Genomic DNA, 15,737 nt, shown 5'->3' with positions numbered 1-15,737 from the left:
TTGGACTCTGCTCCCTGTGCAATGTTCCTTTAACACTACAGATAAGCAGAGGTTAGTTTTAATGAGTTCAAGAGCTTTTCATTTAAAAAAAATACTTTTTTTGCACAAGCGTAGAGGCAAGAGATTTTGTCACCCAATCAGTTCTACCCAGTAACTTAGTGAGAGTACATTTAATAAAGATTTATTAGTAACATCCTTATGGTAGTAGTTGAGTGAATACATGTTTATGTTTCATTTCTGATGGAAAACTACCAGCTAAAACCCCAAATCTTTTGATAAATTAGGAATTTGTGACCTCGAGGTAAAAACCAACCCAGAATAATCATGTGATCCTCTGGTTTGTCATGTGGAAACACTGTGGACTTTACTCTATTTTTAGGAAATAAGAGGGTCTGCTAATCAAAATTGTAGTGAGATTCATCAAAACTTTGATATTAAACACATAGATTCATATAGATTTTGTTAATAATTGCACACAAGACTTGTGTTATTCTCCAAACAGCTGCTGCATGGGTAAATTTCCTATTAAGGTTTTAGCTCACTTTAAGAGCCTGTTCACAAATAAAGTGATCTCTTGGCACTTCATATAAGTTAGGGTTATAAGGTCATAAGTTGAAATGATAAGCTACATTCCAGTTACATTCATGATCATTGTTTATTTATGAAGCATAATTGGAATTGCAACCGCTTGAACAAAATATAGGCAAGAGAAAAGCATGTAAGGCAATCCCAGGCAAAACAATAAAAATATAAACAATTAAAAGTATAGCAGAAATACAATATGTAACATTTTTTCTTAACGATTTTCCCTCATACATTTTACTTATTAAGAATAGGAGGAAAAAAGTTAATTAAGCCTCACTTTTGAGGGAGAACCTTCCACATGGTGAAGAGCCTTTGTTATTTTGACTGGCGTGCTAAAAAAAATAAAGCTTGATTCAATTCTGTTCCTCTCTGTAGATATAAAAGGTGAACAGTTATACTTTACTGAAAAGTATTTCTTTTCAGTTATCTCAGCTAATTGTTGTTTGGTATTATATTTAGATGAGTATCCTTCTTGTGTTGACTTGTGTTTTCAGATTTAAATGAAAATGCGATTACAATCATTACTTAAACCCACTAGAATTTTTTTTAATCTTATTTTGTTTTGAATTTTTAGGGAGAAGACTAATCTAACTTTGGCAGTCAATAAAATATCAAAATATGAGAAGAATTGTCATAGCATAATAGATACGATTACTTTTCTATGAATTCCAAAACATCACAGAAACAGTGAGACGTGTAAGGTCAACCAAACTCCCATGTTGTGGAAGTACTGTATATAATTGAGGATGAAAACTGTTATCTAAAGGAACTATACCCTTTTACTAACAAGAATATCTTGATATCTTTTATCTCTTTAGCAAATACTTCCTCTCAAATACTGCTTGTGAACACACCTAACTCGCTCTATGTGTCTTTTGGTACTTCACTGTTTGCACCTTATCTTATTACTGTGTGTAGAGAAATTAGTAAGTAGAAATTAAAAAAACATAGAACAATTCTTATTTAAATTTAAAGCTCATAATATGGTTCTTACAATGTGTGAAAACAGGAAATATGTTTTTTTTCACATTGTTTTGGGAAAAGGATCTGCACATAAATAATTCTAGAGCTTCTAAAGGTAGTCGAATTTTTCCTTTAAGAAAAATACTTCAAAGAGGTAAGTATTTGACTTCTTCAACTTTAACTTTATTTATTATGTATTTATATTTAGCTGGGGGTGGGGTCAAATACACTCATTGGTTATGTAGTTCTATTGGTCCCAATTATTTACTCTTATGTTGCCAGAGGAAATATTTTTCTATAGGTATTTCTTTGACATAATGCTCCTCTTACTTAAGGACAACTTTTTGGCTACTCTCAGGCACAAAAAATGATACGTTCCTGCAGTGGAAGATATAAAAAAAGGGAAAGCTGTTTTTTCTGTGCAGTAGATGCACTGTTTTCAAGCCCAACACCTATAACAAACAAGTGACCAGAACTAAAAGTCCCCTAACTGCTAATACCTCCTCCACGACAGCAGGGGGCGCAGTCTCCGCCGAAAAAGTGTTATTCGTAAGTGAACACCACTTCCGTTTCCTTGGGCCACGGAGCCGCAATATCAACAACCTCAGACGGGCGGGTTCTGTTTTTTTACACATAACGGTTGAAATTGGTAAGATTTAAGTGTGGGTCAACGTTTCAAAACATGACACATCTGTCCGTTTCATTTATCGGTTCCCAATGTAATATAGATAAAATCGCTAGCTAAAGTTGGCGCTTGGCTAACGCTAGCATAACCATATTCCTCCAGACAGACGATTTGAGCTATGAATTTCCTTGGTTTCTCTTGTTTTTGGGTTCAGACTGATCGTGTATTTTATCATCGAATTCATTTTCTTGGTCAATCCGAATTCCTGCTTAAGTTCTGTATGTTTTCTTTGTTTCAGAATCCGAGGATGTCGGGACAGAAGCGTCCTGCAGACTCCGGTGGGCCATCGTCCTCCGGTGGCCCACCGGAGAAGCGTCGGGAGAAGGAAGGAGAGGAGGGAGGTGCCGGCGTCAGTAGCGCTGCTGGGGGGAGCACCGCTGTGGAAACGGTCATCAAACTGGGAGGAGTGTCAAACTCTGTAAGACCTTTTCAATCTTCACCAATATCTTAAACGATCTCATCTCAAAACATGGATTTTTTTGTATGAATAGCTATATATAATATTATACTTTTATTTTTCAGGAGGAACAGGACATCAAAGCTCTTCAAGCCAAAAACCGAAAGCTGGGAGAAGCTCTCGATCAAAGACAGGTTTATTCATTTTTTCTTTTAGCAATCTCAGCCTTTTGCATACATCGAAGCCCTGATCTTTTTGAACATGTAATGAAGCTTGGTTTATTTTTCTGCAGGTGATTGAAGATGAGCTGCGGGAGCGGATTGAAAGACTGGAGACCCGTCAGGCTACCGATGATGCTAGTCTGTTGATCCTTAACAGATACTGGAACCAGGTATGTATCCTCAAAACAAAACCACAGTCTGCTGGATTTTCTCTCAGAACCCGTAACAATGGAACACCGTAAATTATCTTTCAGTTTGACGAAAACGTTCGACTGATCATCAGGCGATATGATCAAGGAAGCAGTGAGCCTGAGAAATCTCCAACAGGCGAGGGAAGAAGCTTGAAGCCTGAAACTCCTGAACCCGATGGTGACTCGAACCAGGAAAGAGCTAAAGACAGAAGTAAGGACTGTCCTCTATTTGAACAGAAACTATTAGGCCTCGTTTTACTTAATAGAAACACAAAATATTAACTTTGCTTCCTAAATTTGTCATGCAGCCCATCAGGGAGAGACCTCCAATTCCTTCTTGGCCACACTGGCCAGCAGCACCAGTGAGGAGATGGAGGCGGAGCTCCAGGAGAGGGTGGAGTCAAGCCAGAAGCAGGCCCAACGCGTGGTGGACGTTTATGAGAATCTGAAGAGCACTGTGGACCAGCTTCAGACAGAGTTGGATTCAGGCACTGGTGAGGTTTTCTGTGGAGGAACACGGGAACATTGTTCTGTATTGGAGTCAGATTTGAACACAATAAAGATAGCTTACATATTTTTAATATTCTTTCAGAGGGTAGTTTTTGGCAGGTGGTCTCCAAGCTGAACGTCCTGCTGACGAGTGAAAACGAACGGCTTCAGCAGCTGACAGAGGATCTGAAGCAGAGACACAGTCACATGACGAGCGAGGTAAAGAGCCTTTAGTTTGTTATTAGAGAATTTCTGTAGGAGGTTCATAAAATTTTAAGTACACTTTCTGCAAGTCATGAAAAAAAATCCTTATTCTTATCTGTCCTCCCCAGTCTCGGGCTTTGGGTCGTGCTACGAACAAGGCAGACCAGCGAGTCACAGAACTTCAAGCCCGGATCGAGGAGCTGCAGTGGGACATGGAGAAGATCCGCCGCAGAGAGAATAGACTAAACGCTCACCTGAGTGAAATCCTGGAGAGGGTAGGAAAGCTGAAACTTGACAACTTACATGATTTTATACTATTTGTGTCTTTTCTAACATTACTTCTGTCTCAGGTAAACAGCAAAGGCTACAAAGTGTGTGGAGAGGCCAGCAGTGTATGTGGAACCATAACTATTAACAAGAGAAAGGTAAAAGGTTTGCTTTTTAATGTAAAATTTGGCAGCTAATAACACACTCCTGATCAAAATCTTAGATCCCGTGTCTTGGTAGACAGCCCTTTGGATCCTCCGGCCCAGTGCCGCTTAATGTCCTTTGGGTCAACCTCTGCAGCGATAGCATGTTGTGGGAGGTCCATCTTTTGCAGCTTAACAATCCTTCCATGTTCAAAGAAATTGGGATTTTTTGCCTTTTGCTATCAAGAGACCTTGACAGGATGATTACTTATTAAAAATTACAATTGAATTTGGGTGCAGATTCTAGCTTTTAAGGCTGTGGTCTTAAAGGATGAACAGTCCTTTTCATTTAAATTGTTATGTCTAATAAATTGGCAGCTAAAATATTTGTTCTCTTGCTCCTCTTTCTTCTTTTTGCGTTTTGAAGCTCTATTTAGAGCCTTCTTGCAAATTCTTGCATTTTTACTGGTCTTAAGGTTTTGGTCAGAAGTGTATTGTTGTTTTTCTTCTGTGTCTTTCTGCCTCACTTGTTATATGTTTTTGACAGTTTGAGGAAATGAACAGCGAATTGGAGGAGAACAGAGAACTGGCAGAGAATCGCCTCATAGAGCTGCAGAAGCTCCAGCAGGACCTGCAAAATGTTCAACAAGAAAACAACAATGTGACGGTATCATAGCACCCGAATTAGGAAACAAAAAATTGATGTATACTTTCAAACTGCTGTTCCAAACCTCTTTCTTTCCCCTCATTTCAGGCTGAGATTCTAAGTCGAGCTGAGGGTTTAGTTAAAGACACATCAGAGTATCGCTGTCTGCAGTCGCAGTTTTCTGTTCTCTACAACGAGTCGCTGACTCTAAAGTCTCAGTTAGATGAGACACGGGCTCGCCTCAACACCACCCGGACCGCACGGCTTCGACAGCTGGAGCACATGGAGGTTTGTTCAGCCACCGTTCATGTACTGAGACCTTTGTTTTTTTTTGCCCGTTTTACCCATTCTTGCCCCCTCTGAGTGCAGAACGATGAGGTGGCTCTGCAGAGGAAGGTTCGGACAGAAGTGTTCCAGCTGGAGGACACGCTGGCTCAGGTGAAGAAGGAGTATGAGATGTTACGGATCGAGTTTGAGCAGACTCTTGCTGCCAACGAGCAAGCAGGTAACAGGTTTGGCTTCTAATATGTATACGCTCAGTTAAAATATGAAATTAGATTACAATTTTCTAACTTTAAATCCCTTCAACCTTCTTTATCAAGGTCCAATCAACAGAGAGATGCGACATCTTATTAGCACACTGCAAACCCACAACCAGCAGCTGAAGGGGGAAGTTGTGAAATACAAGTTGAGACTGAGGGAGACACAAGCTGAGCTCAACAAGGTAAGTCACACCGAGGTCAAAACTGGCTCTGACCTTGTAGTATCTATCACCTGCGGGTCAAATGAAACTCGCAGGATCTTTGCCATCGACCCCAAAATCCTCCTAAAGACGCCTGAATTTTCATGTAGGTCTGTGCCTCAAAGGGAAGCAGCATCCTTCAGTCGCAGTCGAGCACAGAGATGGACGTGAAAGACGAGACCACCTCTCCATCAATCACCACAGTTTCTGGGGAACCTGCGGTCAAGACGGAGCCAGATAATGGTTCCTCCACACCCAGCAGCACTGGTATCTACCATTCTTATTGTTTCTTTAACTACATCAATATAATATTTTTTCTATAGCTAGCTTTTCTTTTCCCGCAGGTGCCTCAGTGAAAACAGAGTCTGGTGTTGAGGCAGATGCCAACGTAAAGGAAGAAGAAAAGGATGAGAAGAGAGAGAAAGACGAAAAGAGAGAGAAGGACTTTATCAAGAAAGAGGAGAAAGAGAGGGAGCGGGAGAAGGAGAAGGAAAAAGAGAGAGAGAGACCCACCCGCAGCAGCGGGAGCAGTAATGTGATCAAAGAGGAGAAGCCAGGAGGCAGCAGCCAGCCGGAGGAGTCTGCGGCGGAGCGGATTTCTATGACTGGGGGCTCCAAGAGGAAGGAAATGGAGCAGCTGAAGATTATCCGAGCAGAGCTGAAGTATGTGAGAAATTTGAAAATGGAAAACTATTTCTCATAGAAGCTTTTTTTATTGTAGATGGTGTATGGAAACCTTATCTATTCATATTGTGATGATTTATTCTTATTATTATCACATCATCCTGTCTTGTAGGAAGGCTCAGGAGTCCCAGAGGGAGATGAAGCTGCTGCTGGACATGTATCGCTCAGCCCCCAAGGAGCAGAGGGATAAAGTTCAGCTCATGGCTGCAGAGAAGAAAACTAAGTCAGAGGTAACCGACTCTCTGTGAGACTGCCCAGACGGCGTGTCTGCATAACCGCATGAGATATTAACAGAGGAAAAAAATCAAAGTGCTGTATCAGTGAGTGGAGGAGCATAAAAGCATCCTAAATGTGCAGCTGTTTGTCAGCTTTAGGATTTGTCTTTAGTGTGCATTTGAAAAACAGTTTCATATGCAGGAAAAATAATGTCCCTCTCAAAGAAACCTAAAAATATTTCATGTATGATGTTTTTCCCTTCTTATACGTAAAATAAATCTGCTAAAACGGGATTGATTCCGATAATAGACACAAAAAAACGCACCCTTCTCTACCATTATACATTGAGGCTTATTTAGCTGCATGAAACATAGGAGGATCCCTGTATATTAGCATAATATATAAACAATAATTCAGATAACCATTAAGATCATGCTATCATGCTATCATGTCACTTTGGAACAGTGCTTCCTTTTCTGCATTGCTGTCAGCAGCAAATACTGATACAGACACCCACAGTGTCCTCTAGTGGTTCTTGCTATTTATTTTTTTTAAACTTGTCTGAAAGTAGCACCCCTGGCCAAACTGCAAAAACACTGACTTGTACTCCAAAAAATAGGGTAATAAAAGATTGTTTCATGATTTGCTTTATGATGTTTTCAAGATCAAATGACTCCACTGTCTCTGTGTTCTGCTTTCAGGCAGAGGAGCTGCGACAGAGGCTGAGGGAACTGGAGGAGAGGGAGAGGAGGGAGGGCAAGAAAATGGCTGATGAAGAGGCTCTGAGAAAGATCCGTTCCGTGGAGGAGCAGATCGACATTCTCAACAAGAAGTTGTCCATAGCCAAGCAGGTGTGTGAACTGCTCCTCTGTTTCAATCTTCACAAACCTCCTTCCAATGTGCTTCATCTGCTCTGCTGCACTCGCCCCCTGCCCCTCCACCTGCAGGAGGAAGACGCCCTGCTGAGCGAGATGGACGTGACGGGTCAGGCGTTCGAGGACATGCAGGAGCAGAACATTCGCCTCATGCAGCAGCTCCGGGAAAAGGACGACGCCAACTTCAAGCTGATGAGTGAGCGGATCAAATCCAACCAGATCCATAAACTTCTCAAGGAGGAGAAGGAGGAGCTGGCCGATCAGCTTCTCACTTTGAAGACTCAGGTGGAAAATCGGAACACACACACACACACCTCTTTCAGTATTCATAACTCAAATGACTTTTTTTGTGTGTGATAACTGTCAGTAATGACCGTTTTTTTATTGTGCTTTGCATGACATGCTCAGGTGGATGCACAGCTGCAGGTGGTGAGGAAGCTTGAGGAGAAGGAGCGCCTCCTACAGGGCACTATCAGCGCTGCAGAGAGAGAGCTGAACCTCAGGACACAGGCATTAGACATGAACAAGCGCAAGGTAACGTCAACCCCACTGCTATGGTTTCTCTGTAATGACTGGAGGCTGAGAACACCGCTTCTCCCTGTATAGGCTCAGGATTCGGCATTGCTGTCGGATGAGCTCCGAGCACAGCTGGAGCAGGTTCAGCAGAAGCTGAAACTGGTCAGAGAGGAGGTGGTAGAGAACAGCATCTCCAGGGAGAAGGAGTCGTTCAACGCCCGTCGAGCTCAGGTACAAAACTGAAGAAGATCCAGATCCAAAGAGAGGTTTTATTAGTCAGACTACCTTTGGAGTTTCTTTCTGTTGTTTAGTCCTTACTTAAACATACTAAACAGTGATGTCATGTGTTTAATCATTCAAGTACATGCCTGTATGAGCTTTTTTTCCCATGAAGCAGTGTTTCATTTAGAAACGGCTAAAGGAAAACACACTTTTTCGTGAAATAGTTACTCATCAATCACTCAATGCGAAAACATTTAAAATCATTGAAAAAGCAAAACAAAAAATGTAAAAATATTATTTTAGAAATATAAACAAAATCTCAGAAGCCGGAGCAAAATAGGAAATAAAAATAAAAATGAAACGTTTCAAAAAGGAAAAGTGATTTCCATAAATAAAATTTAAAAAAAAAAAAAACTGCAATAAAAAACTGGGAAAAGAAACTACCGGAAATCGCTGATTGGATGACGCTGTTTGAGGTTTTTTAAATACCTCTTCAATTCACAATCAGTATGGAGCATTTAAGACAAATAACCTTTGGTTGAAATGATGGACAAACATCATCCAATCCGCGATGTCCCATTGTACCTTCCTTTTCCTATTTTTTGTGTTTTATTTTGATTTCTGGAAATGACTTTTGTTTTCCAAAAGGTTTCTTTTTTTGTAATTTTTTTCTGGAGTTTTTTATTTTTAAAATGTAATGTTTATTTTTTTTTTTTTAGCCTTTTTAAATTTCGTAACTGTTGCACTGTCGCACTTTTGGTGTGATTTGCACTTCAGGGCCATCGTACTTCAGGGGGGTATTCCAGGAAGCATGTTTAAACTACCCTGACTTTAAGCCTGAACTCTGGCTGAAATCCGCCTGAACTTGCTTATTCTGGGTATGTCGGTTCCAAAAAACCGGATATGAGTTGGCGTAATTACGCTCGACTTGGTAACCCTGGGTTAATGCACCTACACAACAAGTACATAAAGACATTCTCAATGGATCGCCGATTTCCGGAGTCACCATGTAAAACGCGTGGTGAAAAAAGAGAGCGCTATACTTCAGTTAGACAGAGTCTGAGATTTTAACGACGGCGTATGAAGATTATACGCCTATCAAAAAAGTAATACGGCTCCTTCAACTGTTGAAACCAACTAACCTTCAACTAAACCTGCTCCAGACCAGGTTATGTTCAGAGCATGAGTTGCTATGGGAACTTGACCTACCCTGAAACATACCTCCATTTCCGGAACCTGAGGTGATCAACTTCCTTAGCCTCAAACTTACCGTGGTAACTAGCATAACCTGCTTTTTGGAAAAACCCCCAGGTTTGTTTTTACTGTTATTGGTCCGTTTAAAAAGCTTTTCAAGTTGTTTCCAAGAGAAAAATAGCAGGGTGTGTAAAACTGAGCTTTTTCTTTCCAGGAGGACATCTCTAAAATGAGGAGAAAGATTGAGAAAGCCAAGAAACCAGCTGAGAAAATCAGCAATGGAGACGACATCCTGAATGAAGAGATTAATGAGTACAAGGTGGGTTTCACGCGTTTAAAATCTCCCTTTCTTTCTCAAACTCTAGATTTAATTTTTCAGGGTGGGAATCGCGTGTTGAACATTGTTTTTGTGTGTTCCGGTGTTTTGCTGAAGTCAGGCACATGGCACGGTTGCTGCCCCAGATATTTCCATCCAACCTTTTGTGATCCGCTCATCCGGGCTCAGAAACGGCCCGTGGCTTTGATCGTTTCTCTCTCCTCCATCACTCAGGCTCGCCTGACCTGTCCGTGCTGCAACTCTCGGGTGAAGGACGCCGTGCTGACAAAGTGCTTCCACGTCTTCTGCTTCGAGTGCGTCAAGACTCGCTACGACACCCGTCAGAGAAAGTGTCCCAAGTGCAACGCAGCCTTCGGCGCAAACGACTTCCATCGCATTTACATTGGCTAAACACACTCCCCCCTCTTCCTCACTCCAGAAGCAGAGGAAGGAGGGTGGGCAGGATGTGGTACAAAGATTGCCTGAAGCCAGAATGAGCTCAGCACTCGTGTGCTTCACTCCTCCTGCAGGATTAGTGTGAAGTGACATGAAGGCTTGTTGACTTTTTATTTTTAAACGATGACCAAAGCTTCTTCCTCCCAAGTCTCCACTACTGTATTTGTACTTTTTCAATGCAGAAAAAAAATGTTGGGATCACCTATTAAAACTGTTGTGTCTGAGTGTGCTGTAAAAGGCTTAAAACAACGTTTAAAAAAAAAACAAAAAGACATTCATTCGTTTTACTGGTAGTTGTTCAACTGGAAATGAAATATATTAATGTCTCTTCACAATTTTTCATTTCTCCTGTTTATTTTGCTTCCTATCAAACTTATCAAAGGTGCTCTTTATGTTTGTGCCATTTCTAAACCAGGTTAGTGTTTGATCCGGGTTACTAGAGCCCCATTCCCAGGGCGCAAATCTCAGTTTATCCCTGGGAAACCCAGAGCTCTGCTCCTCCTCACGGTTTAGACGTGTTTGCTACATTGGTGGAAGGAGTCGTTGGAAACGCTGGAAGGAAGGGAGTGGTTAAAGAGAAGGAGGCTTTTTTCACCCCCTCCAACAGTTGTGCAACAGAATCCATCTCTAAAGCGCTTTTTGTTGTTTGATCGTACTGAAGGCACGCGCTGCGTAATTCCAAGGTGAATTAAGAGACTTTAGCGCACGCGCGCTCTTAGCTTCACCTCGTTTCTGCCTTTTTTTTTACTCTGAGGTGGACTCCTTTAAGAGTTAGCCTCCAAATATAGGCAGCGTTAACGCTGGAGGAGCGCAGGCTCGGATTGGGTTAGTTTAAATTTCCACGCGTAGATTATTTCCATCCAGCTGGAATTTTGTTAAACCTCAAGCGTTTTGATCCGGTTAGAGAACCGAACCTGGGTTTGGGTTCGGCGTAGCTCCAGTTCCTCCTCAGACTCGGCTGTGATGCGCGTCGACTGAGGCTGCTCTCCAACACAGAAGCCATTTTTAAGTCTTGTTGGATTTCCTGAAGCTGCGCGCGCGCGTTTGTGCTTTTTCACAAGCTGAAGGGTCTCCGTGCCGTCATCATGGTTCGGCTTTTGTCTGCTGCTTGGGTGCTGGTCCTCGTGGCGCTGTGGGTCGAGGCTGCCGCTGGGGAGGATCAGGCCACGGCTGGAAGCGCGCCGGTGGTCAGCCTGCGCACACTGATCACCGGAACCTGCCAGGAGATCCAGCGGCACGCGGAGTCGATCCTGGGAACCACCGTCATTCAGTCAACTGCTGAGGTACAGAGAACCACGATCCTCCATGTTCTCACACAGTTTGTGCTATTTTTGAATCAATACGTGTACTTGATTACTAATTTTCAGCTACTTTCACTTCTCCTCAACCTCTCACAAACTGCTCCTCCACCCATAATCCTCCCGATCCTCTCATTTTCTCTGAACCCATTCATCTCCATCTCTGCACCTCCACTTTGCCGTGGCTTCCTCCTCTTCCTCCTCAGAGGGCTGTGTTGTTTCTTGAGTCACTTCTTGGTCAGGAGAACATCAATTCAATGAGCCTGGTAAGAACTTAGATGCTTTCATCACTGTCCTCCAAACAGATGGACTCCCTTTAGCTCCTGGCACACCTGTACTACCTGGAGCAGACCTTATAGGAGAACGAACCCCATATTTGAGTCGTTTGCATGCTTGAACCCAAGCTTATTTGTGAAGATAAGAGGTCCTGTATGTGCTGGCAAGCTGATAAGCTCAATATACAAAGCACATGACTCGATGAAATTTAAGCAAAGTAATGTCAACTTATCAAATAAACAGTTCTGCATGCTGTGCAGACTCAAGGACTTCCTCAGATTATTTATTAAATAAACGGAACCTGCAGTGATCAGAGCTGCCTTTGTGTGTCTTCATTATGCTTTGTTTTATGCTCTGCACATAAAATAGAAATGCTTAGGTGTGTTCTCAAGTAACCCATCATGGGGTGACGAGGAAAAGAAAACGCACAAAAAGTGCAAAACATTTCAGTTCCACAATCACTCCTTCCAGACTCACGTAGCTGGGATTAATACGGATTGTGACAGATGCTGGAGGCCCACTTTGAGACGGGACAGTTCTCGTGTGGAGTGCAACAGGTGCAGATAAGATCCTGGTGCTAGACTGGGATACCCTTGACCCCGCAGGACAAGGCTGTGGCGCCTTAGTGTTGGTTTTGTGAGTGTTGGCAGGGCTGGAAGAGACAATCTCAGAGAAAGCTGGGCTTTGCCGCTGTCACTCATGCACAGCTCTTTGTTCAAGTCAAACATAAGGTGCAGCCCTTTCACTCAGAGGCATTTGTTGACTAGCTTTGCTCCAAATGTCTCTTAATCTGCCTGCATTTCTCTGTGACTGCCTGCACTGTTTTTTTTCCGCTCTACATGCATGTGCAGAATGCCGTCTCGCTTCATTGTTGTTTCATGCGATAAAGTAAAATCGGTTTCCACCCACAGATTTTACAGACTGCGATCCGTTTCTTGGCTGAAGGAGCTGCCAGCGGCCTGAATGTCATTGCAGTTTACGTCACGGAGATCCTCAGGGTCACAGGATTCAATGGTGGGTATGAGGATGACCCCAGCTTTGCAGCTTTTCCTGCACGTCTAGCTTGCTGGAAAAGGCATGCCACAGTAGGGGGGGAGTGCATAGCAATAAAAGTTGAAACAACAAGTGGAGATATGCAGCTCTCCCTCGGGGCCACTTGTCTGCCACTCCTTTTCTACCCTTGCTTTTTAGTTCCATTCTAACAAATAAATAGCACTATTTACTGTTTTTTTCCCTTCACAGCTGCACTGACGCTGCCCCGCTTCACTCCTGAGGGTGTGACTTCCATCGCCCAGTGGGGTCTGGGCTGCCTCATCGGTTACTGGCTGCTCACCATCCTTCTGCGTCTGCTGATCAGTGTGCTAAAGCACGTGTTCTGGACGGTGAAAACCGTCCTGGCGCTTTGGGTTTTCGGACTGATTGTTTTGGACAAGAGCGCCTCCACAGACACCACAGCGTTTCGACTGGGCGGCCTCGTGCTGACATGTGTCCTGCTGAGTCTCTACACTACAGACTTCAGCAAACATTCTGCAGTGGAGAACCGACTGAGCAAGCTGGAGGGTCGACTGAAGGCCGTAGAGAAGAAGTGATGCAGGCTGGGAAAGTGGAAACACTAAGGATGTCTAAATCTGTGTGAAATGTGGGGAAAATAAAGTAATCCTTCAGATTTTTTAATAAAAATTCTTTCTGTTCACTTCCAGATTAGAAGAAACTTAACTATGATCAAGGATGATTAAAAAATGTATTTAATTAGCTATTTATTTAGAATTTAACCATTAGGTTCACAAAGTGCCTTCTTGAATTGAATCAGAGAATCAAATGTTTGTGGAGAAAGAAAACAGACAATCCAACGTGTAAGGTTCTAAAGAAAAACTGAAATAAACGTCCTTTTCCTTAAAAAATATTTGTATTTTCTAACAGGAAAAGGATTTAAAAGGATCCAAAAGCAAAGGTTTGTTTTTCATGAATTGAAACTTTTTTTTATATTATCCACTTTAAGATCATTGAAATGTATGTTTACATTTCCTTTTGTTGTAGGTTAACCCTTGTGCTATCCTAGGCCCTTTACCGTTGGGAGTTGGGTCAACTAGACCCACTAGACAGTGCTCTGAACCTTTTTTCTTCAATGATTTGTGAACCTCACTGGTGTCCATGGATTACATGAAATCTTTCCACCTTTATCCACCTTTGTCATGGTAGGGAGAACACGTCAATGTAGGGGTGGGGTCATCTAAGATAGCACAAGGGTTAATATGATTTCTGGCTATTTTTAGGAGTTAGAATGATGAATTGGATCTTGGTTTGTTTTTCTTCACAAACATTCATTCATTATGTATTTTATCACTGCAGCTAAGGTGAATGCTTTGTTCCTGGCAGCCGCACTGTTAAACGGTACATGTAGTATTTATGTAGCGCTTTTTCTACCTTGCTTTAAGACCCAAACTGCTTTCCGGTCACACCCATATTGATAACAGCTTTGCTGTCTTTCACCAACACCAACCACCATGAGCAACGTGTGGTTCAGCGTCTTGCCCAGACACTTTGACACATGGGTGGACAGGGCGGGAACTGAACCCGTGATCCTCTGATCAGACATCAACTGCTCTACCTCTGCACCACAGCCGTATTATTCCTACTCCTGGATGTTGGTTGTTTACCAAAATAAAGTAAAATAAACAACTGTCAATTTAATCTGTCCCCTAAACAAAGAACATTAAGATAGAGAACTATTATTCACTGCTTGGACATAAAATAAACAAAAATTAAAATAGTCCCAAACTCTTATATTTTTTTAATAAAAAAGAAAATTTATAGTATACAATCTAATTCTTTATTGTTTATCAGAAAAGATTTCATGGCTCAGCTGGCCTTTTTAGATAGATCAGCACTTTTGTGACAACATCTGTTAACAGAGGGAACAGGAGTTTTTCTACACCTTGTCAGATTATAGATTAATTTTTAATTATATTAAAAATTATCTTTTCTTTTTTACCTTAGCTAAATAGGAATAGATGAAAGTAATGTCACCAGCAGCTGGCATCTCATCGAGATATTTACAGATTTGGACAAAGACAACAGGGAGTCTGTGTTGGCTGAGAAAAATGAAAACCTGGTGGTGAGAATGATGACAAATTTTATTTATTATTCGTTAGCTTGAGTAGATTGAAAAAGATGCAGAAAACCTGAGAAGCATTTGGTGGTGATGAGGTTTCTAAAATACCCCCCACACAAAAAATCATATTCCCTATATGGATTTATTACAAACAAATAAAAACTTACAACTTCATAGAACAAAAAAAAAACACACACAAACAAGGCTTAGTTTAGTGTGCTGAATTTTATGTTTTTTAAACTAAAAACTTTTTTTGTCAAACAATTCTCACTTATGTGTTACTTTAAGGTAAACAAAATGTTGTATTTCAGACTTGTAAACAGAAAAGTTTACAGAGTTAACCCTCGTCTGAGCTGAACATTTTTCCCAATGCAGTGTATTCCAGGCATCTCTGTGAAAAGTAAATCAGTTGCAATAGAAATAAATGACCGACTTCAACAGGTTTTTTCACATGTTCCTTTTTTCTAACACGACTGACGACTTGATATGAAGGCATTTGAGGTCCTTTTGCTCCTATAGGCAGATCTTTGGTTAATTGTCAAACACAAATGAACCGTTGACTGTATGAGAGAGCTGGACTGAGCAAGTGTAGAAAATGACTTGAAGTGACTTGAAGTCAATTCAGTTACCATGTTGGAACTAGAACTCCTCAGTAAGCAGCGATTGGTCTGAGTCCACAGTGGCAACTATTCTCTTAGACCACACCCCTTCACTGAAAGTGGGCTTGGGAGAATCTGTTCATCAAATGTTTCCAGCGTTTGATGTGGGGCAACCTACTTTTATTGAGAAATCCGATTGGTCGGTTTATAACTTGATCAACTTGGACTACAGCAAAAATAAATAAATAATATAATAAATAAGGATTACCCATAACATGTAAAAAAAAAAAATAAGGAGGTAGCAGCGCAAGAATGATTATTCTGACAAAAATGACAGTTTATTTCTCAATATAAGTCTACGGGTTTGTCGGCTTTTTGGGACCAGCGGGTACTTCCTGTTTGGAACGCAAAGGGGGGAGGGGTCACTCAGTCTGGTTCTC

The 15,737-nt window shown here is 41.7% G+C and overlaps 2 protein-coding genes across 3 annotated transcripts; both read left to right on the top strand.

The window, feature by feature from the left end:
• Positions 1–2,088: 2,088 nt before the first annotated feature.
• Positions 2,089–10,347, top strand: rnf20 (ring finger protein 20). The gene is made up of 22 exons (XM_004073303.4): positions 2,089–2,197; positions 2,472–2,651; positions 2,756–2,824; positions 2,923–3,021; positions 3,106–3,253; positions 3,351–3,536; positions 3,635–3,750; positions 3,864–4,010; positions 4,086–4,160; positions 4,693–4,812; positions 4,900–5,079; positions 5,161–5,296; positions 5,394–5,515; positions 5,644–5,800; positions 5,878–6,196; positions 6,330–6,447; positions 7,135–7,284; positions 7,381–7,593; positions 7,717–7,842; positions 7,915–8,055; positions 9,455–9,559; positions 9,791–10,347. Exons 2-22 carry the CDS (start codon positions 2,481–2,483, stop codon positions 9,965–9,967), a joined length of 3,075 nt encoding a protein of 1,024 aa, XP_004073351.1. The 5' UTR covers positions 2,089–2,197; positions 2,472–2,480; the 3' UTR covers positions 9,968–10,347.
• A 154-nt stretch (positions 10,348–10,501) lies between these two features.
• Positions 10,502–14,272, top strand: tmem109 (transmembrane protein 109). 2 transcript variants are annotated; one of them, XM_004073302.4, is made up of 4 exons: positions 10,502–11,295; positions 11,517–11,576; positions 12,498–12,600; positions 12,829–14,272. In XM_004073302.4, exons 1-4 carry the CDS (start codon positions 11,098–11,100, stop codon positions 13,173–13,175), a joined length of 708 nt encoding a protein of 235 aa, XP_004073350.1. In that variant the 5' UTR covers positions 10,502–11,097; the 3' UTR covers positions 13,176–14,272. The 2 variants fall into 2 exon arrangements, with proteins under 2 accessions (XP_004073350.1, XP_004073349.1); XM_004073301.4 differs by lacking the exon at positions 11,517–11,576.
• Positions 14,273–15,737: the final 1,465 nt, after the last annotated feature.

Source organism: Oryzias latipes, chromosome 10 (genome assembly GCF_002234675.1).
Source record: "Oryzias latipes chromosome 10, ASM223467v1".
Taxonomy (NCBI): Eukaryota; Metazoa; Chordata; class Actinopteri; order Beloniformes; family Adrianichthyidae; genus Oryzias; species Oryzias latipes.
This window is presented reverse-complemented; position numbering and strand designations above follow the sequence as displayed.